General features: G+C 41.9%; 2 protein-coding genes across 3 annotated transcripts in view; both read left to right on the top strand.

Annotated features, from left to right (window-relative positions):
* The window catches only part of LOC109897490 (cytosolic carboxypeptidase 6), a 469,989-nt gene that overhangs the window by 347,902 nt on the left and 99,828 nt on the right, over positions 1–22,259 (top strand). The window lies entirely within an intron of this gene.
* LOC109897938 (BEN domain-containing protein 5) lies at positions 1,674–13,013 on the top strand. 2 transcript variants are annotated; one of them, XM_020492620.2, is made up of 6 exons: positions 1,674–2,150; positions 3,229–3,359; positions 3,910–4,381; positions 5,086–5,234; positions 6,056–6,269; positions 6,387–13,013. In XM_020492620.2, the coding sequence occupies exons 1-6, from the start codon at positions 1,970–1,972 to the stop codon at positions 6,581–6,583; spliced, it is 1,344 nt and encodes a 447-aa protein (XP_020348209.1). In that variant the 5' UTR covers positions 1,674–1,969; the 3' UTR covers positions 6,584–13,013. The 2 variants fall into 2 exon arrangements, with proteins under 2 accessions (XP_020348209.1, XP_020348210.1); XM_020492621.2 differs by having other exon boundaries at positions 1,710–2,150; positions 3,910–4,321.

Here is a 22,259-nt window from a genome sequence, read left to right as displayed (position 1 = left end):
TCTTGTTTATTAAAGTGTTCTTTGTCTTACTATTTCAGAATTTCAGAGAATTGTTGTCTATTTAATTTTATTTATCCTGGTAAATTGACTGAGAACACATTCTAATTTACAGCAACAACCTGGGGAATAGTTACAGGGGAATGAATGAGCCAATTGGAAGCTGGGGGATCATTAAGTGGCCATGGTGGTATGAGGGCCAGATTGGGAATTTAGCCAGGACACCACCAGGGTTAAAACCCCTACTCTTACGATAAGTGCCATGGGATCTTTAGTGACTACAGAGAGTCAGTACACCTGTTTAACGTCCCATCCAAAAGACAGCACCATACACAGGGAAATGTCCCCAATCACTGCCTTGGGGCATTATTTTTAGACTAGAGGAGAGAGTGCCTCCTACTGGCCCTCCAACACCACTTCCAGCAGCATCTGGTCTCCAATCCAGGGACCAACCCTGCTCAGTGTCAGTGGGATGCAGGGTGGTATGCTGCTGGCAGTGATTGACAAACTGATACACAACAAAGGTTCCTATGAATATTAGCATTGCAGTATTTTGCACAACACCAGAGATAAAAGCAGTTACCATATTGGAATAGGAGATCAAGTTCTATTACAATAATTGAAATAGCCATCCAGATACCTGTCCTCATTCTCCGTCTAAGAACATCTCCACTGGACCAGCATATCTCTCACAACCCTCAACAAGGGAAAACTCACACTAACATAACAGCAACCTATGCCTCAAGCCTTGATGTCTGATCTGAATTTTAAAAAAATGCAATGAAATTACAGACGAGAACAGCGTCCAAGTTCTGCATGAGTTACTTTTCGATTACGACTGGCGAAGCAGAAAAACATTGTTAGTGCCATTTATCGACTATGCTACTCTCTATTAAAATACAAGTGAAGAAATCCATCCCATTGTGTAACAACCAGACTATTTTACAATAGCAAACAGTTCCCTTTCTGTCAGATGGACTTTGTCATCTAGTGTAAAAAAAAAGAGGGAAAGATTAAAAGGTACACCAGGCAACACATTGACTGAGACACACTTGTACTCCCACAAACAAATGGAATCAGTGATCAGACCAGATAATCATCTCTGTGGCCTTCTTCTCTTCTCTTGGTTTCATTCCAGGGGTTGAGGACTCAATGGGACCTACAGAGGCAGAATGAAAGTAATAGGTGAATTTATTGATTACGATAATTATGTTTTTTTGCTCTTCTAGCTGAAAGTATCTGGAAAGAAACAGCAGGACAAAAAGCTGAAATCTTGTAGTCAGCTCACTGGGGACTATGTTTCTTGAATATCGTCGAAGTTGACATTAACTGTATTTCAAACCATAATTTATGTTTGTACAAATGCCAAAATAAAGATTCCTTTAGAATAAACTTCTGTAATGAGTGATGTATAAATGTGTGCTTTATCGCAGACAGTCACAATCACCAACAAGGTGCTATCCTTCATCTCCTTTTGAGTTACAGTTGAAGGTTTAAATCAATCACATTTTCTGTGCCACAAAAATGTACTTCCAATGCATAAAAAACGTTATGGTGCCAAAACTGTAAAAAAAAAAAAAAAAAAAAAAATTAAACAAGAGGTTCTAAAATGAAGGTTTGATTGAATTCCTGCCATTGTCTTTACTTTAGGATATTATGTAGGGTAGATGCGTAGGTAGTGTGGCCTGTTACCTGTCAGTCAATATATACACTTTATTTCATTATTTCAATGATTTAATTAATTAATTTTCAATTTAAGAAAAATATAAGAAGCTCATTCTTGTTTCTATTAGCAAGGTCTTGTGATGGAGCGCGCGGCTAATATCCTGAAATGATGTAGACCAGGCCAGAGTAGCAGAGTGCAGAATAGAAGCCCTTCCCAATTCCCCTTTGTGTTTATATATATATATTTTTTATACTTATAGAGGGAAAACTGTCAACCATATCCAAAGTGCAAGACCAAAGAGAAATAATGTATGCTTTTGTGAGGTTCTTGGAAGACGATATGTGTTACGCTTTACCCGCTTCAAATGTGAAAGATTTTAGACCTCTGCACAAAACAGATTTTGATAATCAGAAGGTGTATCTGGTTCTCAGAACAGAAGATAATGGTACAGGCCAGCCGTGCAAAGCACAGATTCTTGCCCTTGCAGGTACGTTATCTTCGTGCTCTCTTTGTTTGACTGTTTATGAATTGAAATAGTTCAATCGTTTGAAAAAGTGAGACTAGACAGCTCCTAGAGAATAAGAAAACATGCCTTTTCGGTCTGCTGTCAAACACACTAAGTTCGCTAGCTAACGTTAGTTATCAAGCTGACAACAATGTTCTCGCTACGAAGCTATTGCTAACGTTACCTAGTTTACATACGGTTATTTTTCAGGGCGGCATTTGTTGTCGTATCACATTTTTGCATAGTACAGCTAGTTAACGTTTGGTTTTCTTGATGACATTGTTTTTAGTTGGCTAATATTTCTAACGTTCGCTAACTAACTATGTGACATTAACGTTAGCTTGCTAGCCAGTCAGCTAGCTAGCTAACGCGTTAGCTTAGCCAGCCACTTACTCATCCAGAATGTTTACTAACATTGGATAAGTTATTTTAGCTAGCAATACACAACAACACCTCTACACGGTTGTTGATATGATAGCTAGCTAGCTTCATGATGTGATGGCAATCACTATCAATCGACCTTTGCTAGCTAGGTCGGACAACGTCAAGCCATATGCATACAAGTTAGCTAGCAATATGTATACATCACACCGGTTATTATAGCTTTCAATAACGTTTCCTCGACACATATGAGTGTAACGTTGTGTGCATGCATTCACACATGCATCGTGTAACAGAGCAGCCACACATACATTTTCAACATCTACCGTAGCTAGGGTATTTAGCTAGATTACTAATCCTCGTGTTTGAACAGTCCCTGGCTAATGTCAGTTGAGTGCATTAACTAGGTTTGTTGTTGTTTCTCGTGCTGTAGCTAGCTAACCATTCTCGGTCCACACTGGATAGCTAACTAACTATATTAGCTAGTTGGATAGAAAACAAAAACTACATACAGCTTGTTTACTAGGGATGGGTGAAACAAGATTGAGATGAGATGCATGGATGAACGGTCTTTAGCTGACTCGTATTTGCCATAACGCTCCTGGAAAATTCCCTTCGATTTTTTTCTGTCTCGACTTTATACATCAAATGCTTGCTGACACTTAGATCTATTTTGCAGATAACGTTGATGAGTTTGAACATAGTATAATGCAAAAAAAGATGAAAATTCCGAAGATGTCAACAAGGAATATGGGAAATTCAGTTGAGAACCACTTTGGGGAGGAACGACTGCCACTGAGACATAAAAAGGTAGGTGCAACTAAACAATGTAGCTAGTCAACTAGTATTCATAGTTTTCAAACTGTGATTTGGGGCTCTGTGAAATTGTTGGTGTGTGATTCAACCTCTTCACCAATATAATGCGGTTCATGAGGAATATGAAGAATACTGATGGTCATTAGTCTTTTGATAATTTACCTAACTGAGTTTTGGATGTTTCCTAAAAATCCCCTGCTGTTTTATTTTATTTTTTTTACAATATGCTGGATTAACACATGTAGCACTCTGGACAGCTGCAAATCCTCTGAGCTGCTCATCCAAGACCTCCATGACACCACTCTTCCCAGTGATTTTAGCCCATCTGTATCATTTTGTCAAACAAAGCCCCCCACAGCTATGGATACATAGTCAAACATTCGTAACATAAGTGTTTTTATTAGGCTGAAATGATGACAGTTATGACACACCAGATCACTCTTATCACATGAAATGATGATGCAGTCTCCACATCATTATCACATTCATATCCCTTGTGCTTTAAACAATGATTAACTGCATAAAGTCCCTTTTGATTCCACAGGCTCAGACACCGGACCATGGGCGTCCCACTGCCAACTCCTCCAAGAGCCTGGCAGCGGTGGTGGCCCGCCTGGAGAGGAATGCTGTGAGTTCCTGCATGGAGGGAGAGGAGGACCTGGAGGAGGACAGGATGGAGGAGGAGGAGGAGGAGGAAGAAGAGGAAGAAGAGGAGGGAGACTCTGGGCCTGAGGATGCGGTGGTACCGCGGGTTCTGTATGAGGAGCTGGTCCACAGCTACAGGCAGCAGGAGGAGGAGGTTAGGAGGCTACAGCAGGAGCTGGAGAGAACCCGCAGGCAGCTGGTCCAGCAGGCCAAGAAGCTGAAGGAGTATGGCAGCCTGCTGACAGAAGTGAAGGAGTTACGTGACTTCAACAGGAGGCTGCAGGATGTGCTCCTCATGAGGCTGGGCAGCGGTGAGAGACACACACTCTCCAGTCACCTCTCACTGCAGCCTCCCATGCACATCTGTTCAGGTTAAGAAAAAACTGTTTTACTAGACTAGTGTCAGCCACATTTAGAGTTGTCTGGATTTTGAATTTGTAGGTTTGGGTACCTTCTTATATTGCTTTTAGTGATCAGATGCACAGTTGATACCAGAAGTTATGAAGGAATTGGTTGTTATCATTTGTTTTTGAGAGGTGGGGAAATCAGTATCAGTGACTTTGGTTTTGCAAAAAATGTAAATAAATATTGAGTGTCAAGTGCTTGTTCACTCAATGCTTCTTCCACAAAAACGAATACTAAAATTGAGTGGATTTTCCCTTTAAGCCAGTCCCATGGCCAGCTGCACATGTTTTGCATTGGGGCCCCTGGGGTGTGATATGGGGGCCAGGCGGTCTAATGGACAGGCTAAAGATTAGACTGGCCAGGGTGCTTTGGGATCAGGAATGTAGTGCGCTGACCGATATTAAAACTCATCAGCTACATTAGAGCTTAGTGTGGCCAGCCACCAAGCCAGCTTACTGGGCTAAAATAGTCCCGCTGTCTCGGTGCACAGGGAAGCCTTGCTGCATGTACTGGTCCAAAGCTAAGACTAGAACTCCCTGACCACATGCTGTTGTGGATGAGTCAAAGCCTCTGTTAGTGCTCTAGGCTTGTTGTTGCTGAGAGACTACACTACACAGTATGCCTAGAGATATGCATCTCAATTTTACTTTTGATTTTGCACCTCATACAGAGCCTATGCATGACAATGGCACTCAGACAATCAAAGCAGAGGTGGTGGAGCCCATCATTGAGCCACAGGAAGTGTGCAGAGAAGAGGCCAATACCAGCTCCAGCCACTCCCCCTCCCCAAGAACAGTCTACACTTTTAATGATGGCAAGGTGAGTCTAACCACCTCCAGCCCCCCCATCTTCCTCGCTGTGGTCGCTTTGATGGGGAGGAAGCATTACATTTTCCCTTACACATAAACTTGCATTAAATTAGCCTTCTCCTCTCCTTGAGGGTAAACAAGGCTGAGATGATTGTCCTTATTATAGCTTCGGCATCAGCACTGTTTATTGCCCTGTTAGTGGTTGCAGGGCTACACACGTAATTCTGCCTGCTTCACATGACGGGGGAATTTGTGTTCCAAGCAGAGAGCCTCTCAGTTCAAGCGTGAAGAACAAAAGCAAATTAGAACTCTCACACATTGCCTGCTATTAATTATTTCTACCGGAGGAATCTAAGTGACTGACGGGTAGCCCTAGAAAGAAAATAGAGAAAGGGTTCCTCTAAGTTAAGAGCAGTGAAAAGCTTGTCTGCTGGCCATGGGCCTAAAGCACATTAGCTGCAAAGAGAAAAGCCTTTGGATGCCAGCCTGAAGACTTCTCAGTGATAAAGGCAGGGTGGCACACATGGCGCTCTCAGCATTAGCTCACCTATAACTCAGGGCAGGTCTGTCATTCCGCTTGTAGCGTTGTTTGGTGCAGACTTACACAATGTGTCATTCTGGGGTTCTATGCCATTATAAATACTCAGTGTAATTCATCCAGGCTGGAACCATTTGCCCCTTACTTATTTATGTAGCTGCTGAAACATGGCCCTTTGATATCTTATTTGGGCTGAATGGTTGTGGGATGGGCTTTGCTGCTGTTGGTTATAGTGTAGCCTCAGATCTGAGTGTAGGTGACCCTCACTACATATCTGTGCTGCGTTACTGCAGGTGCACCTGGGCGGGGGCATCTGGGTTCAGGAAGAGAAGTGGCACCAGCTCCAGCGGACACAGGGAGACTCCAAGTTCACCAAGAACCTGGCCGTCATGATCTGGGGCACTGAGACCCTCAAGAACAGGAGTGTCACTGGTGTGGCCACCAAAAAGAAGAAAGATGCCCTTCCCAAGCCCCCTCTCTCCCCAAGCAAGCTCAAAATAGTTAGAGGTAAAACTGTATAGGCCTGTTGTCAGATGTTTTGGGCACCTTTTGCAACTCAAAACGTTTGGAATATCTCTGTGATTTGATGAACAATACACACTTATTTTTTTCCCTTTTTTGCAGAGTGTCTGTATGACCGAGTGTCTCAAGAAACGGCGGACGGCGCAGAGATCACACAAAGATTGTCCAAAGTGAACAAATACATCTGTGAAAAAATTATGGATATCAACAAATCCATCAAGAACGAGGAGAGGCGGGAATCGAAGCTGCTCATTAGACAAACTGTCAAGATGGAGAATTTCACCTACGATGGCATGTAGTGATGAAAAGTTGTCACCATACTAGAGCTCATTCTCTTTTCTTGGACTGCCGAAACAGAAGAGGGTGGGTAGGTTCATGTGTGCCAGGCCAGCACTGCAGAGATCCTCAGTAGGCGCCCAAGGCCCTAATCCATCAGCTGTAAGACAGCTTTACCTGTCAATCAATGCATTGAGTGGTTAAGCGTTTTGGTGTGTCGTATGAACTGGTGTGAGAGATTCTTAAATCAATCATCTGGTTGTGAGAGAATGCAGTGGCGCTCCAACCAAATATTCTGTGTCAGAACATGACGTTGTGTCCTAATATTCTTAGTGATTTCCCTTGGCAAATAACTTCTGATTTGTAAGAAGATATTCTGGACTAACCATGCTAGTTTGTCGCGAAATCAGAGGTTAGCCACACTGAAGGCCTTAGTGTTGAGTCTCTGTGTGTGCTATTGGTACTTAAAGTGAGGTGGGGAGGTTGTTAATACGCACTTTTTCAACAGGGTCTCTGATATACATGTCTTAATTGATACATGCCACATTGCGCAGATATTCCATTGCCCGAGAGATTATTGCTGTGTGGTCATCTAGATGGGATGCCAGGTTTGAGGTCTCATTACCATGGGAATATGCCATTTGGATTTCCATAGTATAGAGCACCAATAAACATGAAGAGTTTGGTAAAGAGGTTTATCATTATTTGTCTGTGGTGCTTGTCCACATCAGACATGTAACGGTCTTGAGAATATATGTTTTCTGGATAATGATTAACAGTGTATATACCCTACTTGAGAGATCCAACTTGAGTTTACATAAATGTGATTGTTGTAGTAGTGTCTTTATTCAAGCTGTCCTGCAGATCGTTCAACTGTTTTGGAGTTGTGGTACAAGATTTTAAGCCCAGAAAGGCTTTATGTTTATGGGAATCATTGGGGACTGTGTCCTCCAGTTATTTAGTAAGATGTGATTTTAATCTAAAGTAAAGCTGATATCTTTAAACTGCACTTTGGTGTCTGAATGTGAAAGTTTGTCAGGTACTGTGTTTGTTTGGCTGTGGGTAAAGCTGTCTGCAGTGGTCAGTGTTCTGGCTAGATCCCTGGATAAAGCAGGATTCCTGCTCTCTCACAGCCCTCTTCTTTGAGGCACACCACTGGGAATGAATTGCTATATAGTGACAACTTCCAATGACATGCCATCAGAACTTTTCAAATGTTTTTTCCCCAAACGGTTTGTCTGGCTGTCTGCAACCTGGAACTAAATGCTGCGGATTGAATTCTTAACTGTGACCATGTGGCTAACTGTGAATCACCTGCAGGTCTGCCTGTCAAGCCTTTTTGCCTCTTCACTTTCTATGTATTTTTGTTTGTGTCTATGGTTTTTCTTTTGTATTTCTTACAGTTCGATCAATGTTTTGTTAAGCTGTGGGGATATTTTAGTGTATATAACTAGTCTCTTTTCACAAGTCATGTACTTTTCAGTTTTTAGTCCGACTTACACATTAACATGGTAAACTCCTGTATTTGTTTTTATTGACATTGTAATTCCTTTGTTACCTGGCGGTCATTTTTATGTTTGTTAATTTTTTGGGGCTTTAAGCTTGATATTGTATCCAAATGTAGATTAGAAGCATCTAAACTCAAAGAAAAGAAGTGTCTCTCACGTCGGTAATCTCTATGAAAAATAAACTAGGCAAACCACAATTTAAAGTGATGTCTTTAGGAGTCAATATAACCCTTCCCTTATGTTCGATTCGGCCTACAACTCAATTTGTACCGTAAGTACATCACAAATGACTTTAACCTCCCAAAATGTATTTATTTTCCAGTAGCTGAGAATGTCCTCTTTCAAATGCTTCTTATGCTAAGTTGATAGCCAAATGTTTGATTTACTGTACCAAAGTCGTAAATCTAAATTAGATTTAACAACATTTATGACATCAGATCCCTGTCCCTCGGCCTCTGAACATCACAGGGAGAACATACTGATGTCCTTGTGATCACCAAGGATATATCTTTACTGCACAGAGAACCATTTTTCTCTGCACAAAGGTCAAAGTCGTGGTCAAATTGACTTCAGATAAATCGACTGAAGGGAAGGGAAGGGTTAAATTTCCCCTATTTTAAGGACGGGCTGTATTTTCAAATCAATCAATGAACGCACTTTAAATCTCTTGTGACAGATTATTCATTTGTAAAGAAATGGATCTGTTTGCAAAACCGATTTGGTCTCAACTTATTTTGGCTATTTAGAAGAAGAAAAAAGACAAATCATCATAATCGATGCACCTTTTAAATGGTCCTGATAGGTCTGAGTTGTGGTTTATTTGTGTGAAGAGTGGTCCTCAGTAAGCTATGCCTCTGGCACACAGTGCTTTATATTCCCCAGGGTTTGCCTATTCCCACCAACATGCCACTCCCCAGGCATTGGAATGGGCTTTAGGCATGAAACTAATATGTAAAGGATGTGTTTTTGTCCTTCCTGTATGAACCAGACGGTAGAGTTATACAGAGAGGAACTGTATGTTAGCTAGTTCTTTAAAATGTTGCGCTAATCTTCTGTCTGCTGCTCTCTTGTCCCATTGTTTATATTTTCCATGTTTTGACTGTTATTTTTATGTGCTTTGAATTGGCCCCACTATTTCAATGATGTGTTTTTTTTTAATTAAAGGTGTAGATTAGGGTTCAGTGGGAAGTTGGGAACACTGGAAGTTCAGTTGGAATTATATCCTGGTTGAATGATCGGCAACAACAAAAAACATAGTCCTTTTTGGACACGGATGGATCTCAGTCTGCTGTTTGTTCTTTTTACAGACAACTTTTAAAATGTGAGAAATTGCACCTTCCCTGTATTTTGTAGTGCTGATGAGTAGCTAGTTGTTAGGAAAGCCAAGCTGTATAACTCGCCCCTCCCTCCAGCTCTTTAGACAGCTAATGGTTAAACGTGGGCATGGCCATTAGGTATACAGTACATGGCCTGGCCTCACTCAGCCCTCACAGCCAGTGATCCCTATGGCCACCCAGATGATGCTTAAGAAAACATAGGCAAAGTGTCTTGTTGCATTGCTATAGCTTTGCTGTTATTGACAGTAGAAGCATGCTAAACCCCAGACTGCACTAGGTGCCATTCTCTCTCTGGTTAAACGTTGGATCCATCTGTGTTACCAGACAGGTCATGTATTGGAATGGCTATACAGCAGGGGATGGCAGCTCTTATCCACAGGGCTGGCAGGATCCCTGAGCTTAGTACAAACAGACAGCATGGGGACTGGCTGGGGGGATCTGGGCAAGTTGACATATGAAACAAGCAGGGACTGTACTGTGCTTTTTCATCATCTAAAGTGATTCACAAATTCAAGGACCTTGAAAATGTGCATCACTACTGGATTGTGTGCTCTTAACTGAATGTGTAAAGATGCTGGGTATCTTGAGTGTTGTTGTGGGTGAGTGGTTATATTAAGCCAAAATGTTGAATGCTGATAATGGAGAGGGGGGTTGAACTTGCACAAAAATGTCCCTTGCCAAGGTTTTAGTCCAGAGTTATCTAAGCTACCACAGAGACTAAATATATTTTTGTTTTTAAATATTCTCCCATATGTAGATGTCCTGCTATCATTTCTGTAGAGATCAACATGGTCCTGTTGGGTCCTTGCGCACAGTATGTATTACATTACATGCATTTTAAAGCTTTTAGTTTGTGTGAAAACTGTTCTGCTGTGTGGCCCGCGATGAATTCCTGTGACACATGTTGTTAATGTTGTTTACTCGTTTGTTTTCTGATGCCAAAAAAGGAGGTATGGTTAAGTAGCAATGAAGATATAATATTAGACTTGTCAACTGAAAGGCTGACCCGTTCATGAAAACATGCTGAGGACCAGTCCAGGTTTAACCCACCAAACTGCCCAGTGTTTCTCCTACTATCACAGCCACTAGGCGTACTTACAACACTTCCTTAGGTATACAGTGGATATGAGGTTTTTCCATAAGGAAGATTTGTTTGTCATAACCTCATTATGGCAGTGAGTCCCACTGCTCTCTCTTCCTCGCTGTGCTGTGTGATTCATGAAGCCCAATATCACCACCTCGGATACAATGTTTTTTTCTAATTTGGGCAAAAGTCCGTCCTTCACTCTCTCCATGACAATGAAACCGATGTGTTGAGGAGATGTAAATTTGTTAATAGGTGAACGGAAGAGTGGCCTCCCTTCCTCGATAACCACCTTACATCAAGGATGGGGCGACAGGTACAGTAGCCTAGTGGTTAGAGAGTTGGGCCAGTAACCGAAAGGTTGCTGGATCGAATCCCCGAGCTGACAAGGTAAAAATGTTGTTCTGCTCCTGAACAAGGCAGTTAACCCACTGTTATGGCAGTGAGTCCCACTGCCATAGGCCGTCATTGTAAATAATAATTTGTTCTTAACTGACTTGCCTAGTTAAAGGTTTAAAAAATAGTTGTGTATCAAACCGGAGTCCTTCGCGGAAGATTTTTAAAGTCTGCCACACTTCCTTTTGAATCAGCTTTTTTGTCGTCGGAGAAAAACATGCACATGTTTTAAAACTATGCTAGTTACAGTTTTCATCTATAAAATATCTTGCACAACTAACTAAATGTTTTTTGTGTTTTACAAGTATTATTATGTAAATGTCACTGCCTGATGACACGCGAGTGGAGAAGGAGTCATTTCATACAGGTTTATTTTCATCCATGTTCTCTCTCCTCGATTACCTTTTGACGTTTTTCAAAAGGAGGTGAGAGAGGACAGAGGAGAGGACGCAGGAGTTGGGCAAATCCAATTGAGAAAATGCCAATGTTAAGCTTACTCTAAATGAGAAAGGGGCTTGGGGAACTTTAAGTGTAGTTCCACAATTCATTGGCAAGTATACTTCATCTAGCTTCACTGTCCTACCTCATTGCTTCTCTTGTGTTCGTGTATGATGTATATATTTTTTTAACTATAGGAAAATACCATATTGATAACTCATTTCCAAATGTACAGTATATGTAAACTCGTAACACCTCAGTACTACACAGTTGATATCATTATGAGGAAATCAGTTTTGTAAAAATGCTTACTAAAGAGCCTACTGTCAATGGATGCCCAGTTGTCTCCAAAAATGTATTTCAACTGATTGCTCCTTTTCACTGGTTGATGGTGCTACCAGCAAACGGGTTAACTGATCTGTCTCTTACCTCAAATGGTGCTAATTTTTTCTATGTTTTTATTCTCATTAAGTTGTATGTTATTCAAGTTGGTCACCCTAAAATAAACAACAAATCACATTTCTAAAATGTTAAACTACACTTTGCAAATACTATTAGATACATTCTGGTTTGAGCTAAATCAACTCTGCTGTTTTAAGTGAAGTAAATCATAGTTCCTTGCTTATTTTAAAATATACTTTCAGCAGTTATCTAGGAATTGTACATTTTGGCATGCTTCAGATTTGAGAAGGTGGTAACTTTTCATAAGCACATCTCAGATCACCATTTATCCAAATACTGCTATTATTTTGCTGCATGTTGGCTATATGGGCAGTTGTGCTAAAACCAATTTCAAACTGGACTGGGCAGTTCTGTTAAAGATAGATTTGGTCCTCAGCAAATGTTTGGTTATCCACAGGTCAATGCTGTGACCACTTCTACAGACAGATTGCAATTACATTATTAGGGTATTTCTTGGCAGTGTCTCTAATATTTAGCTGGATATTAGATATTGGGTTGGATAGGGTTGTGAACTTACCTCTCTAGGAGAATATGACATTTACCATGCATTGTATCTTATAAAAATGTTTAATAGATGGGTGTGAAATGTCCTGACATCTTCATGTTGATATGTGACAATTTGAAGAATGTCAAAAAATTGTCAATTTGAGAGTTTTGTTTCACTCCTTATTAATCTCCTTCATTCTTGCTGCTGAATATACATTTATAAAAATTATATAAATATATACGTATCAATATTTTTTCAAAATATGGTAATTGAGAGCGTGTTCAATAAGTACTGTGAACCAGAGCCATAGATATATGATGTTTATATGTACTCCATATCTGTGGCTCTGCTGTAATGATGTTGTCTTTTTAAATCCCTAGTTTCTTGGAGCCAGAGATACATGCACAGAGGGTTTTAAGAACAGTCTATTTTCTGAGACCCCACATGTTCCTGTGTTAGTTGAGGTGGGGGGAGTAGAGGGAGCCTACGTCTGTGAATGTGTCCGTGGGCACCAGAGTTTGAAAAGGGGGGAGGGGGGTGGCTCATCAGTGTGTCCTGGGGGGGACCCTCACACAGTCACCATACTCCAGAGCTGGCCTATATAAAAATAAATGTCCTTGCAAACCGGTCACACCTCCGCTATACAACCGACTTTGACTCTTAGCATCATTATTCTGTGTTTGCTGCACCTGTTCAATGTTCAGATCAACAAAATAAATCCAGATGTTTATTCTACCAGAACATTTGACTCATATGGCTCTTTTTTTCAAAGAGTTCCTTTCATTTGCATCTTCTCTTTTTGAACTTTTTGAACTTGGTTATCGCTCAAATAACACCTACCCTCACTGCCCTATCCCATGTGGACAAGAGGAATACCTATGTAAGAATGCTGTTCATTGACTATAGCTCAGCAGTCAACACCATAGTACCCTCCAAGCTCATCATTAAGCTTGGGGCCCTGGGTCTGAACCCCGCCCTGTTCAACTGGGTCTTGGACTTCCTGACGGGTCGCCCCCAGGTGGTGAAGGTAGGAGACAACACCTCCACTTCGCTGATCCTCAAAGCAAGGGCCCCACAAAGTTGCGTGCTCAGCCCCCACCTGTACCCCTTGTTCACCCATGACTGTGTGGCGATGCACGCCTCCAACTCAATCATAAAATTTGCAGACGACACAACAGTAGTAGGCCTGATTACCAACAATGACGAGAGCCTACAGGGAGGAGGTGAGGACCCTGGGAGTGTGGTGAGAAGAAAATAACCTCTCACTCAATGTCAACAAAATGAAGGAAATAATTGTGGACTTGAGGAAACAGCAGAGGGAGCACGCCCCTATCCACATCGACGGGACCGCAGTGGAGAAGGTGGAAAGCTTGAAGTTCATTGGTGTACACATCACTGACGATCTGAAATGGTCCACCCACACAGACATTGTGTTGAATAAGGCTCAACAGCGCCTCATCAACCTCAGGAGGCTGAAGAAATTTGTCTTGGCCTCTAAAATCCTCACAAACGTTTACAAATGCACAATTGAGAGCATCCTGTCGGGATGCATCACCGCCTGGTACGGCAACTGCACCGCCCGCAGCCGCAGGGCTCTCCAGGGGGCAAACTACCTGCCCTCCAGCCACAGTGCCCCCCCCCCCCCCCACCAAAAAACACCCATTCTGCACTAACTGTAATTTTGATTCAGACATTTGGAACTACACAAATAATTAATTGGATAATAATTGGATTCTCTTATTTGTATTTATTTACTACAAGTGGTTTCTATTTGTCTGTCTTACCTTTTTTTATATTTATGAGTATTTTTGTATATATTTTTATATTTATGAGTCTTTTTGTATATATTTTTATATTTATGAGTCTTTTTGTATATATTTTTATATTTATGAGTCTTTTTGTATATATTTTTGTATATATTTTTATATTTATATTGTTTTAAATGTTATTACCCTAATTGCTAACAAAAAACACAGCTGCAACTAAATTGCACAAATCCTATATCACACAAATCCACAAATAGAATAACACACTTATAAAGAAGAGAACCTGATTATTACACTATTGCACTTCAAACAGGAAACACACACACTAAATTGCACAACTGCCATCTAAAGCCGGACCTTTCTTGCCTTCCTTGATGCAAAGTCATCAATTATATCATCATAAGAAATCTGCCCAGCAATTGCATGGTTAATACTGATGACAGCAAGGCCACTAAGGCGTTCCTGTGACATGGTGGACCTCAGGTAGGATTTCAGCTTTGAAAAGCTCCTCTCTGCTTCAGCTACGGTCACTGGAAGTGTAAGACACATTCTGAGAGTAGTCCATAAATGTGGATACATTTCTGAGAGCTCCCTTTCGTGTATAAATATAATCAGCTCAAGCAGGGTCATGGTCTCCGATGGCAAGTCAGGCAAGTTCTATAGTTCCTGTGCAAGCTCTCTGCCATCCAAGTCTGAGTGTTCTTTATAGTGCAGTGTCATACTAAGGGCCTCACATTGTTCTGTCAGCTCCTCATTTGAGAGACTTTGGAAGGTTGACAGCACTCCAAACTTCTCTACCACATTTTCCAATGTGGAGAATCTTTCCTGAAGGGCTGAGGTTGCAGCATCAGCAACGACATTGAAAAATGTCACCTCCAGCTTCTTCAGGGCATCACTCAAAGGCCCATCAAATGATTCATATGAAAAGTGTCGCTTTGTGGACCTCAGCCTTTTTTGTTGTAGAAAGGCTGCTACATTCATACCCTCGAAAATATCCTTGGCTGACGTTTGCGCAGTCATAAAGCCTGTTGCCCTGTAGTTGCTGAGACCTCTCTGTCTTTCTGAGAAGTGACTGCAACATCCATATGCATACTGGGAGACTGCATCAGCTTGCTCACATGTTGGATCTGGCTCAAGATGTCATACCACACCACTGTACAGATGCTGAAGCGGTATGATCCCACCTCCTCTGACAAGGATTGGGCCTCAATCTTTATCACAGGGTCTTTGGTGCCTCTCTCACCGCTGCTGCCTGATACCTCAGTGGCCCGACACTCTTAACTTTACTCTCCCACCTTGTCTCCGTCCACATCTTCAAAGTGATGTCCACATGTTTTTTCAGGATGGTCCATCGCTGTGTGGAGGCTGAGAACAAGGTGTACAGTTTGTGTAAGATGCCAAAGTAACCAGTGGCATCGACAGAACTTTTAGTAGCATCAGCTACAACCAGATTCAATGTGTGAGCCCCACATGGCACAAATAGAGCTCTTAGATTCATTTCCATGAGTCTGGCTTGGACACCTTTGTTTTTGCCTCTCCTGTTGGCCCCATTATCATAAGACTGTCCTCTGCAGTCCTCAAAAGGAATTTTTAGCTGCTCTAATCTTTTGAGAATCGGGGATGCCAAATGTCGGCCCTCCTCTGCCTCCAAAAACACCTTAAAATGTTCCTTTATGTGGGGCTCTTCCTTTTGTGATACATTTCTAATCACTTACGGGTAACTGTTCAGATTTTATTTAATCTTTATTTAACTAGGCAAGTAAGTTAAGAACAAATTCTTAACTACAATGATGTCCTACCAAAAGGCAAAAGACCTCCTGTGGGGACAGGGGCTGGAATTAAAAATATATAAAGTGGGGCAAAAAATATTTTGTCAGCCACCAATTGTGCAAGTTCTTCCACTTAAAAAGATGATAGAGGCCTGCAATTTTCATTTCATCATAGGTACACTTCAACTATGACAGACAAAATGAGAAAAAAATTCTCCAGAAAATCACATTGTAGGATTTTTTATGAATTTATTTGCAAATAATGGTGGAAAATAAGTATTTGGTCACCTACAAACAAGCAAGATTTATGGCTCTCACAGACCTGTAACTTCTTCTTTAAGAGGCTCCTCTGTCCTCCACTCATTACCTGTATTAATGGCACCTGTTTGAACTTGTTATCAGTATAAAAGACACCTGTCCACAACCTCAAACGGTCACACTACAAACTCCACTATGGCCAAGACCAAAGCGCTGTCAAAGGACACCAGAAACAAAATTGTAGACCTGCACCAGGCTGGGAAGACTGAATCTGCAATAGGTAAGCAGCTTGGTTTGAAGAAATCAACTGTGGGAGCAATTATTAGGAAATGGAAGACATACAAGACCACTGATAATCTCCCTCGATCTGGGGCTCCACGCAAGATCTCACCCCGTGGGGTCAAAATGATCACAAGAACGGTGAGCAAAAATCCCAGAACCACACAGGTGACCTAGTGAATGACCTGCAGAGAGCTGGGACCAAGTAACAAAGCCTACCATCAGTAACACACTACGCCGCCAGGGACTCAAATCCTGCAGTGCCAGATGTGTCCCCCTGCTTAAGCCAGTACATGTCCAGGCCCATCTGAAGTTTGCTAGAGAGCATTTGGATGATCCAGAAGAAGATTGGGAGAATGTCATATGGTCAGATGAAACCAAAATATAACTTTTTGGTAAAAACTCAACTGTGAAGCATGGGGGTGGAAACATCATGCTTTGGGGCTGTTTTTCTGCAAAGGGACCAGGATGACTGATCTGTGTAAAGGAAAGAATGAATGGGGCCATGTATTGTGAGATTTTGAGTGAAAACCTCCTTCCATCAGCAAGGGCATTGAAGATGAAACGTGGCTGGGTCTTTCAGCATGACAATGATCCCAAACACACCGCCCGGGCAACGAAGGAGTGGCTTCGTAAGAAGCATTTCAAGGTCCTGGAGTGGCCTAGCCAGTCTCCAGATCTCAACCCCATAGAAAATCTTTGGAGGGAGTTGAAGTCCGTGTTGCCCAGCAATAGTCCCAAAACATCACTGCTCTAGATGCACACATAAGGGATGCACACATAAGCACAAGTGTATGTACCCACACACGTGCGGGTGCACACAAACACACCCGAAGAATCCTGCTGGGGAGAAGTGGAAGCAAATGGGTTTTCATCCTCAGGCTCAGAAAACATTTATGAGGAGGCCTGTGTGGCTGAGGAGGTAGATGGATCCTCATTCTGGCCAGTGCCAGAAGGTGCTCCAAAATATTTCAGAAGTGCCCCTGAATTTGCATTGAAATACAGTATATGAGTCTGACAACCTAAATACATTTGATGCACAATTGATCAAACTTTCATAATAGGAACCAACTGATCCATACAACCTAATTCTAGGCATAAGACACCCCAAAGGACTCAATATATCACAAAAGTTACAAAATATCAGCATAATAGTCTTTTAAGTTAGCCTACAGCATTGGATATTCCCCTTACTGAGCTCAGTCAATACAATCACAGAAAACCTTTATGATGTCACCTCAATGAAGGTTAATCAAATCAATAATGTGCTAGTTAGATGAAAATTGTTTTTCTGCAGGCTACACACATTATCATGATGAAACTGTGTGAAATTATATCCAATGTTATGTAAGCTAGTTGGACAGAAATATTGTCGCCCTATGTGTATTAGCATAGCAAGCAACATAGGCTAACAAACATAAATGTTATACTATCCATTACATGCATAATATTATACTCATAAAGAGATGACATAGCTGCATACCTTTATCTTTTGCGCGTTTCTCCTCTTCTTCTTTCCTCTTTTTCCTGGGCACCTGATGGCTTAGACCTTTTCTTATCCATATGTGTTGATTTGACACTCGAGCATCAATACATTACCCACCCCCCAACACTGTCAACCAAGAGTCAAGACTTAACCAATTCACCTTGATGGTGTGCAAACTGGTTTTATATTATTCTTAACGATTTCGCAAAAAAACAGAAGAAAAAAAATATGTCTGTAAAACTAAACTCAGCAAAAAAGTAAACGTCCCTTTTTCAGGACCCTGTCTTTCAAAGATAATTAGTCAAAATCCGAATAACTTCACAGATCTTCATTGTAAAGGGTTTAAACACTGTTTCCTATGCTTGTTCAACAAATCATAAACAATTAATGAACATGCACCTGTGGAACGGTCCTTAAGACACTAACAGCTTACAGACGGTAGGCAATTTAGATCACAGGTATGAAAACTTAGGACACTAAAGAGGCCTTTCTACTGACTCTGAAAAACACCAAAAGAAAGATACCCAGGCTCCCTGCTCATCTGCGTGAACGTGCCTTAGGCATGCTGCAAGGTGGCATGAGGACTGCAGATGTGGCCAGAGCAATAAATTGCAATGTCCGTACTGTGAGACGCCTAAGACAGCGCTACAGGGAGACAGGACGGACAGCTGATCTTCCTTGCAGAGGCAGACTACATGTAACATCACCTGCACAGGATCGGTACAGCCAAACATCACATCTCCGGGACAGGTACCGAATGGCAACAACAACTGCCCGAGTTACACCAGGAACACACAATCCCTCCTTCAGTGCTCAGACTGTCCGCAATAGGCTGAGAGAGGCTGAACTGAGAGCTTGTAGGCCTGTTGTAAGGCAGGTCCTCACCAGACATCACCAGCAACAACGTCGCCTATGGGCACAAACCCACCGTCGCTGGACCAGACAGGACTGGCAAAAAAGTGCTCTTCACTGACGAGTCGCGGTTTTGTCTCACCAGGGTGATGGTTGGATTCAAGTTTATTGTCAAAGGAATGAGCGTAACACAGAGGCCTGTACTCTGGAGCGGGTTAGATTTGGAGGTGGAGGGTCCGTCATGGTCTGGGGGGTGTGTCACAGCATTATCGGACTGAGCTTGTTGTCTTTGCAGGCAATCTCAACGCTGTGCGTTACAGGGAAGACATCCTCCCCCTCATGTGGTACCCTTCATGCAGGCTCATTCTGACATGACCCTCCAGCATGACAATGCCACCAGCCATACTGCTCGTTCTGTGTGTGATTTCCTGCAATACAGGAATGTCAGTGTCCAGCCAGAGCCTGGATCTCAATCCCATTGAGCACGTCTGGGACCTGTTGGACCGGAGGGTGAGGGCTAGGGCCATTCCTCACTGAAATATCTGGGAACTTGCAGGTGCCTTGGTGGAAGAGTGGGTTAACATCTCACAACAAGAACGGGCAAATCTGGTGCAGTCCACGAGGAGGAGATGCACTGCAGTACTTAAAGCAGCTGGTGGCCACACCAGATACTGACTGTTACTTTTGATTTTGACCCCCTCTTTGTTCAGGGACACATTATTCCATTTCTGTTAGTCACATGTCTGTGGAACTTGTTCAGTTTATGTCTCAGGTGGTGAATCTTGTTATGTTCGTACAAATATTTACACGTTAAGTTTGCTGAAAATAAAAGCAGTTGACAGTGAAAGGACGTTTCTTTTTTGCTGAGTTTAGTATTATGAATGAATTGTGGTTTATTTGGTTGCATTTCGTAGTGTGACTGATTTTACTAATTGAATTCGTACTGTACAATAGGTGTGCTATTTGATAGATTCCCCCACTCCCCCTACTGCAGGCTTCCAGTGTGGAGACCTGAGGTCAACCTACCCCCGCCCCCCTCCGTCTCTCGTGCTTCTGAGTGGGAGACCTTCTCAGGCAGTAGCCTGCCTTTTGTCAGTAACCTGTCGACAATTTCCGGTGAAATTGGAGGGCGCGCAATTCAAATAGATAATAGGTAAAAAGTATGGCTATAAAACATCTAGGTATATACAAGTGTCTTATATCGGTTAAAAGCTTAAATTCTTGTTAATGTAACTGCATTGTCCGATTTACAGTAGGCTTTACAGCAAAAGCATGCCATGTGATATTTTTCATCCAGCACAGGCTTAAAAAAATCACAAATACCGATTAAATAATCACTTACTTTTTGAAAATCTTCCTCTGATTTTCAATCCAAAGGGTCCCAGCTACAACATGCATGGTCGTTTTGTTAGATAAAATCCTTCTTTATATCCCAAAAAGTCTGTTTAAAACAAGTCAAACTAAAAAATTAAATCCTCAAGTACCCTAAAATTTAATTAAACTATAATATTTCATATGGAAAGAAGTATGTTCAATAGAAAAGTAAAATTAGCAAGTGCGCTTCCTCTTCGTTGCGCGCCCACAGACTGATTTCCAACTCTGACTCCCTGTACCAAAACTCAAAATTCTTCCTCGTTTTGGAAGACACAAGCCTGAAACCTTGAACAAAGACTGTTGACATCTAGTGGAAGCCATAGGAATTGCAATCTGGGAGCTGGGAGCTCTCAAAAAAAAAAAATCTGGTGGCTTTTCTTTGGATTTTCTCCTACCATATCAATTGTGTTTTAGTCTCATACATTATTTTTACATTTCTACAAACTTCAAAGTATTTTCTATCAATGGTACCAATTATGTGCCTTACTGGCTTCTGAGCCTGAGTAACAGGCAGTTTACTTTGGGCACGTAAGTCAGGCGAAATTCTGAAAAAGGACCCTAGCCCTAACAAGCTCTAGCTCACAAACTAGAATCGGGCGCCCACTCCGACAAGGTTAATTGACCAACAGTTCCACACAGTGACATGATATCATTGACGTGACGTGCAAATGAATGATAGAAAACCGATCGCGCAAATGTCACCATTCCAAAAAAAATTGTGCGGGTGCCCCGTGCTAACCCCCAGCTAGATGGCGGCTGCACATGTCGCCCATACCTAAATCCGCCACTGCAGGACACGTACAGCACCCGATGTCACAGGAAGGCCAAAAAGATCATCAAGGACATCAATCACCCGAGCCACAGCCTGTTCACCCCACTATCATCCAGAAGGTGAGGTCAGTACATGTGCATCAAAGCTGGGACGAGAGACTGAAAAACAGTTTCAATCTCAAGGCCATCAGACTGTTAAATAGCCATCACTAGCCGGCTTTCACCCAGTTATGCAACCCTGCACCTTAGAGGCTGCTGCCCTATACCCATAGACTTGGAATCACTGGCCACTTTAATAATGGAACACTAGTCACTTTAATCATTTTAAAATAATGTTTAACATATGCTTTACCCATCTCATATGTATATACTGTATTCTATTTTACTGTATTTTATTAAATTCAATAGATATGTTTATTGTTGTGACTTGTTAGATACTACTGCACTGTTGGAGCTAGGAACACAAGCTTTTCCCTTCACCCGCAATAAAATCTGCATAATATGTGACCAATAACATTTGATTTGATTTGATTTGACCCAAGTCTCAAGCTCAGGAAATTGTCTATAACTTTGGCACTCTTTTGTTGTTGACAGCGGTTTTGACTGCCATGCAGGCAGACAAATACAGATGAGCCCAATGATACATCACAGCTCTGCCGGGCATAGCATAAGCAAATCAGACACCTTGTTTGGTATTCCGATTAGCATTATGGCATTTACAGATCACACATAAGCCCTGAATGCACTCTGAATTCTTTTCCTACCATTGCTGAGATCAATCCTCACTCCCCATCTCTTCCTGTGGCTTTGACTTTGGATTTGGGACACAGGCTGGCGGGCTGTGCCTGATGTGCTGGCTTCACACTAGGCGGAGTGGGCTGGGGATTAAAAGGCAGATTGATCTGAGTATCAGACAGAGATAAGCGGACAGGGCTCCCTGATTTATTGGGGAAACAGGAAGTTAATATCAGCCCACATGCTGCAGTGGCACACAAAGTAGGAACTTTGGCAACACTGGGGGTTTAGAATGTATGAAAATGTCAAAGTCCCATTGTAATATAAAATCTGCAATTATTCCAGTGATTGAAAATCTCAACCTTTGACGATGTGGAGGTGGGGGGACAGATTTTGGGTTGTTTTGCACTGAAGTAGTAATTTGTATATTGCTGTTGAATATTGCAGTGAAATGGCACTCCTTGTGAGCAGGCCTCTTAGCCGAATCCACCTGTCTCCTATTTGTTTACCTCACAATGAATTTCCATATATTATTGCCTTACTAAGCGTGTTGTCCATCTAGGCTTTTTCTGTACTCAATGTCTGCTCAATGTCATTAACACTAACAGTTACCACATGGCTGTAATGTATTGCTCCATCCGTTATTGACAAAGAGATGATTCAGTGTAGCAATGATGGATGGATTGGCCTGGGAGGA

Source organism: Oncorhynchus kisutch, linkage group LG10, assembly GCF_002021735.2.
Source record: "Oncorhynchus kisutch isolate 150728-3 linkage group LG10, Okis_V2, whole genome shotgun sequence".
Taxonomy (NCBI): Eukaryota; Metazoa; Chordata; class Actinopteri; order Salmoniformes; family Salmonidae; genus Oncorhynchus; species Oncorhynchus kisutch.
This window is presented reverse-complemented; position numbering and strand designations above follow the sequence as displayed.

Coding starts and splice junctions, on each gene's coding strand:
- LOC109897938 (XM_020492620.2), top strand. CDS start 1,970: ATGTATGCTTTTGTGAGGTTCTTGGAAGACGATATGTGTTACGCTTTA. Junction 2,151..3,228: donor ACAGATTCTTGCCCTTGCAG/GTACGTTATCTT, acceptor TCTATTTTGCAG/ATAACGTTGATGAGTTTGAA. Junction 5,235..6,055: donor ACACTTTTAATGATGGCAAG/GTGAGTCTAACC, acceptor GCGTTACTGCAG/GTGCACCTGGGCGGGGGCAT.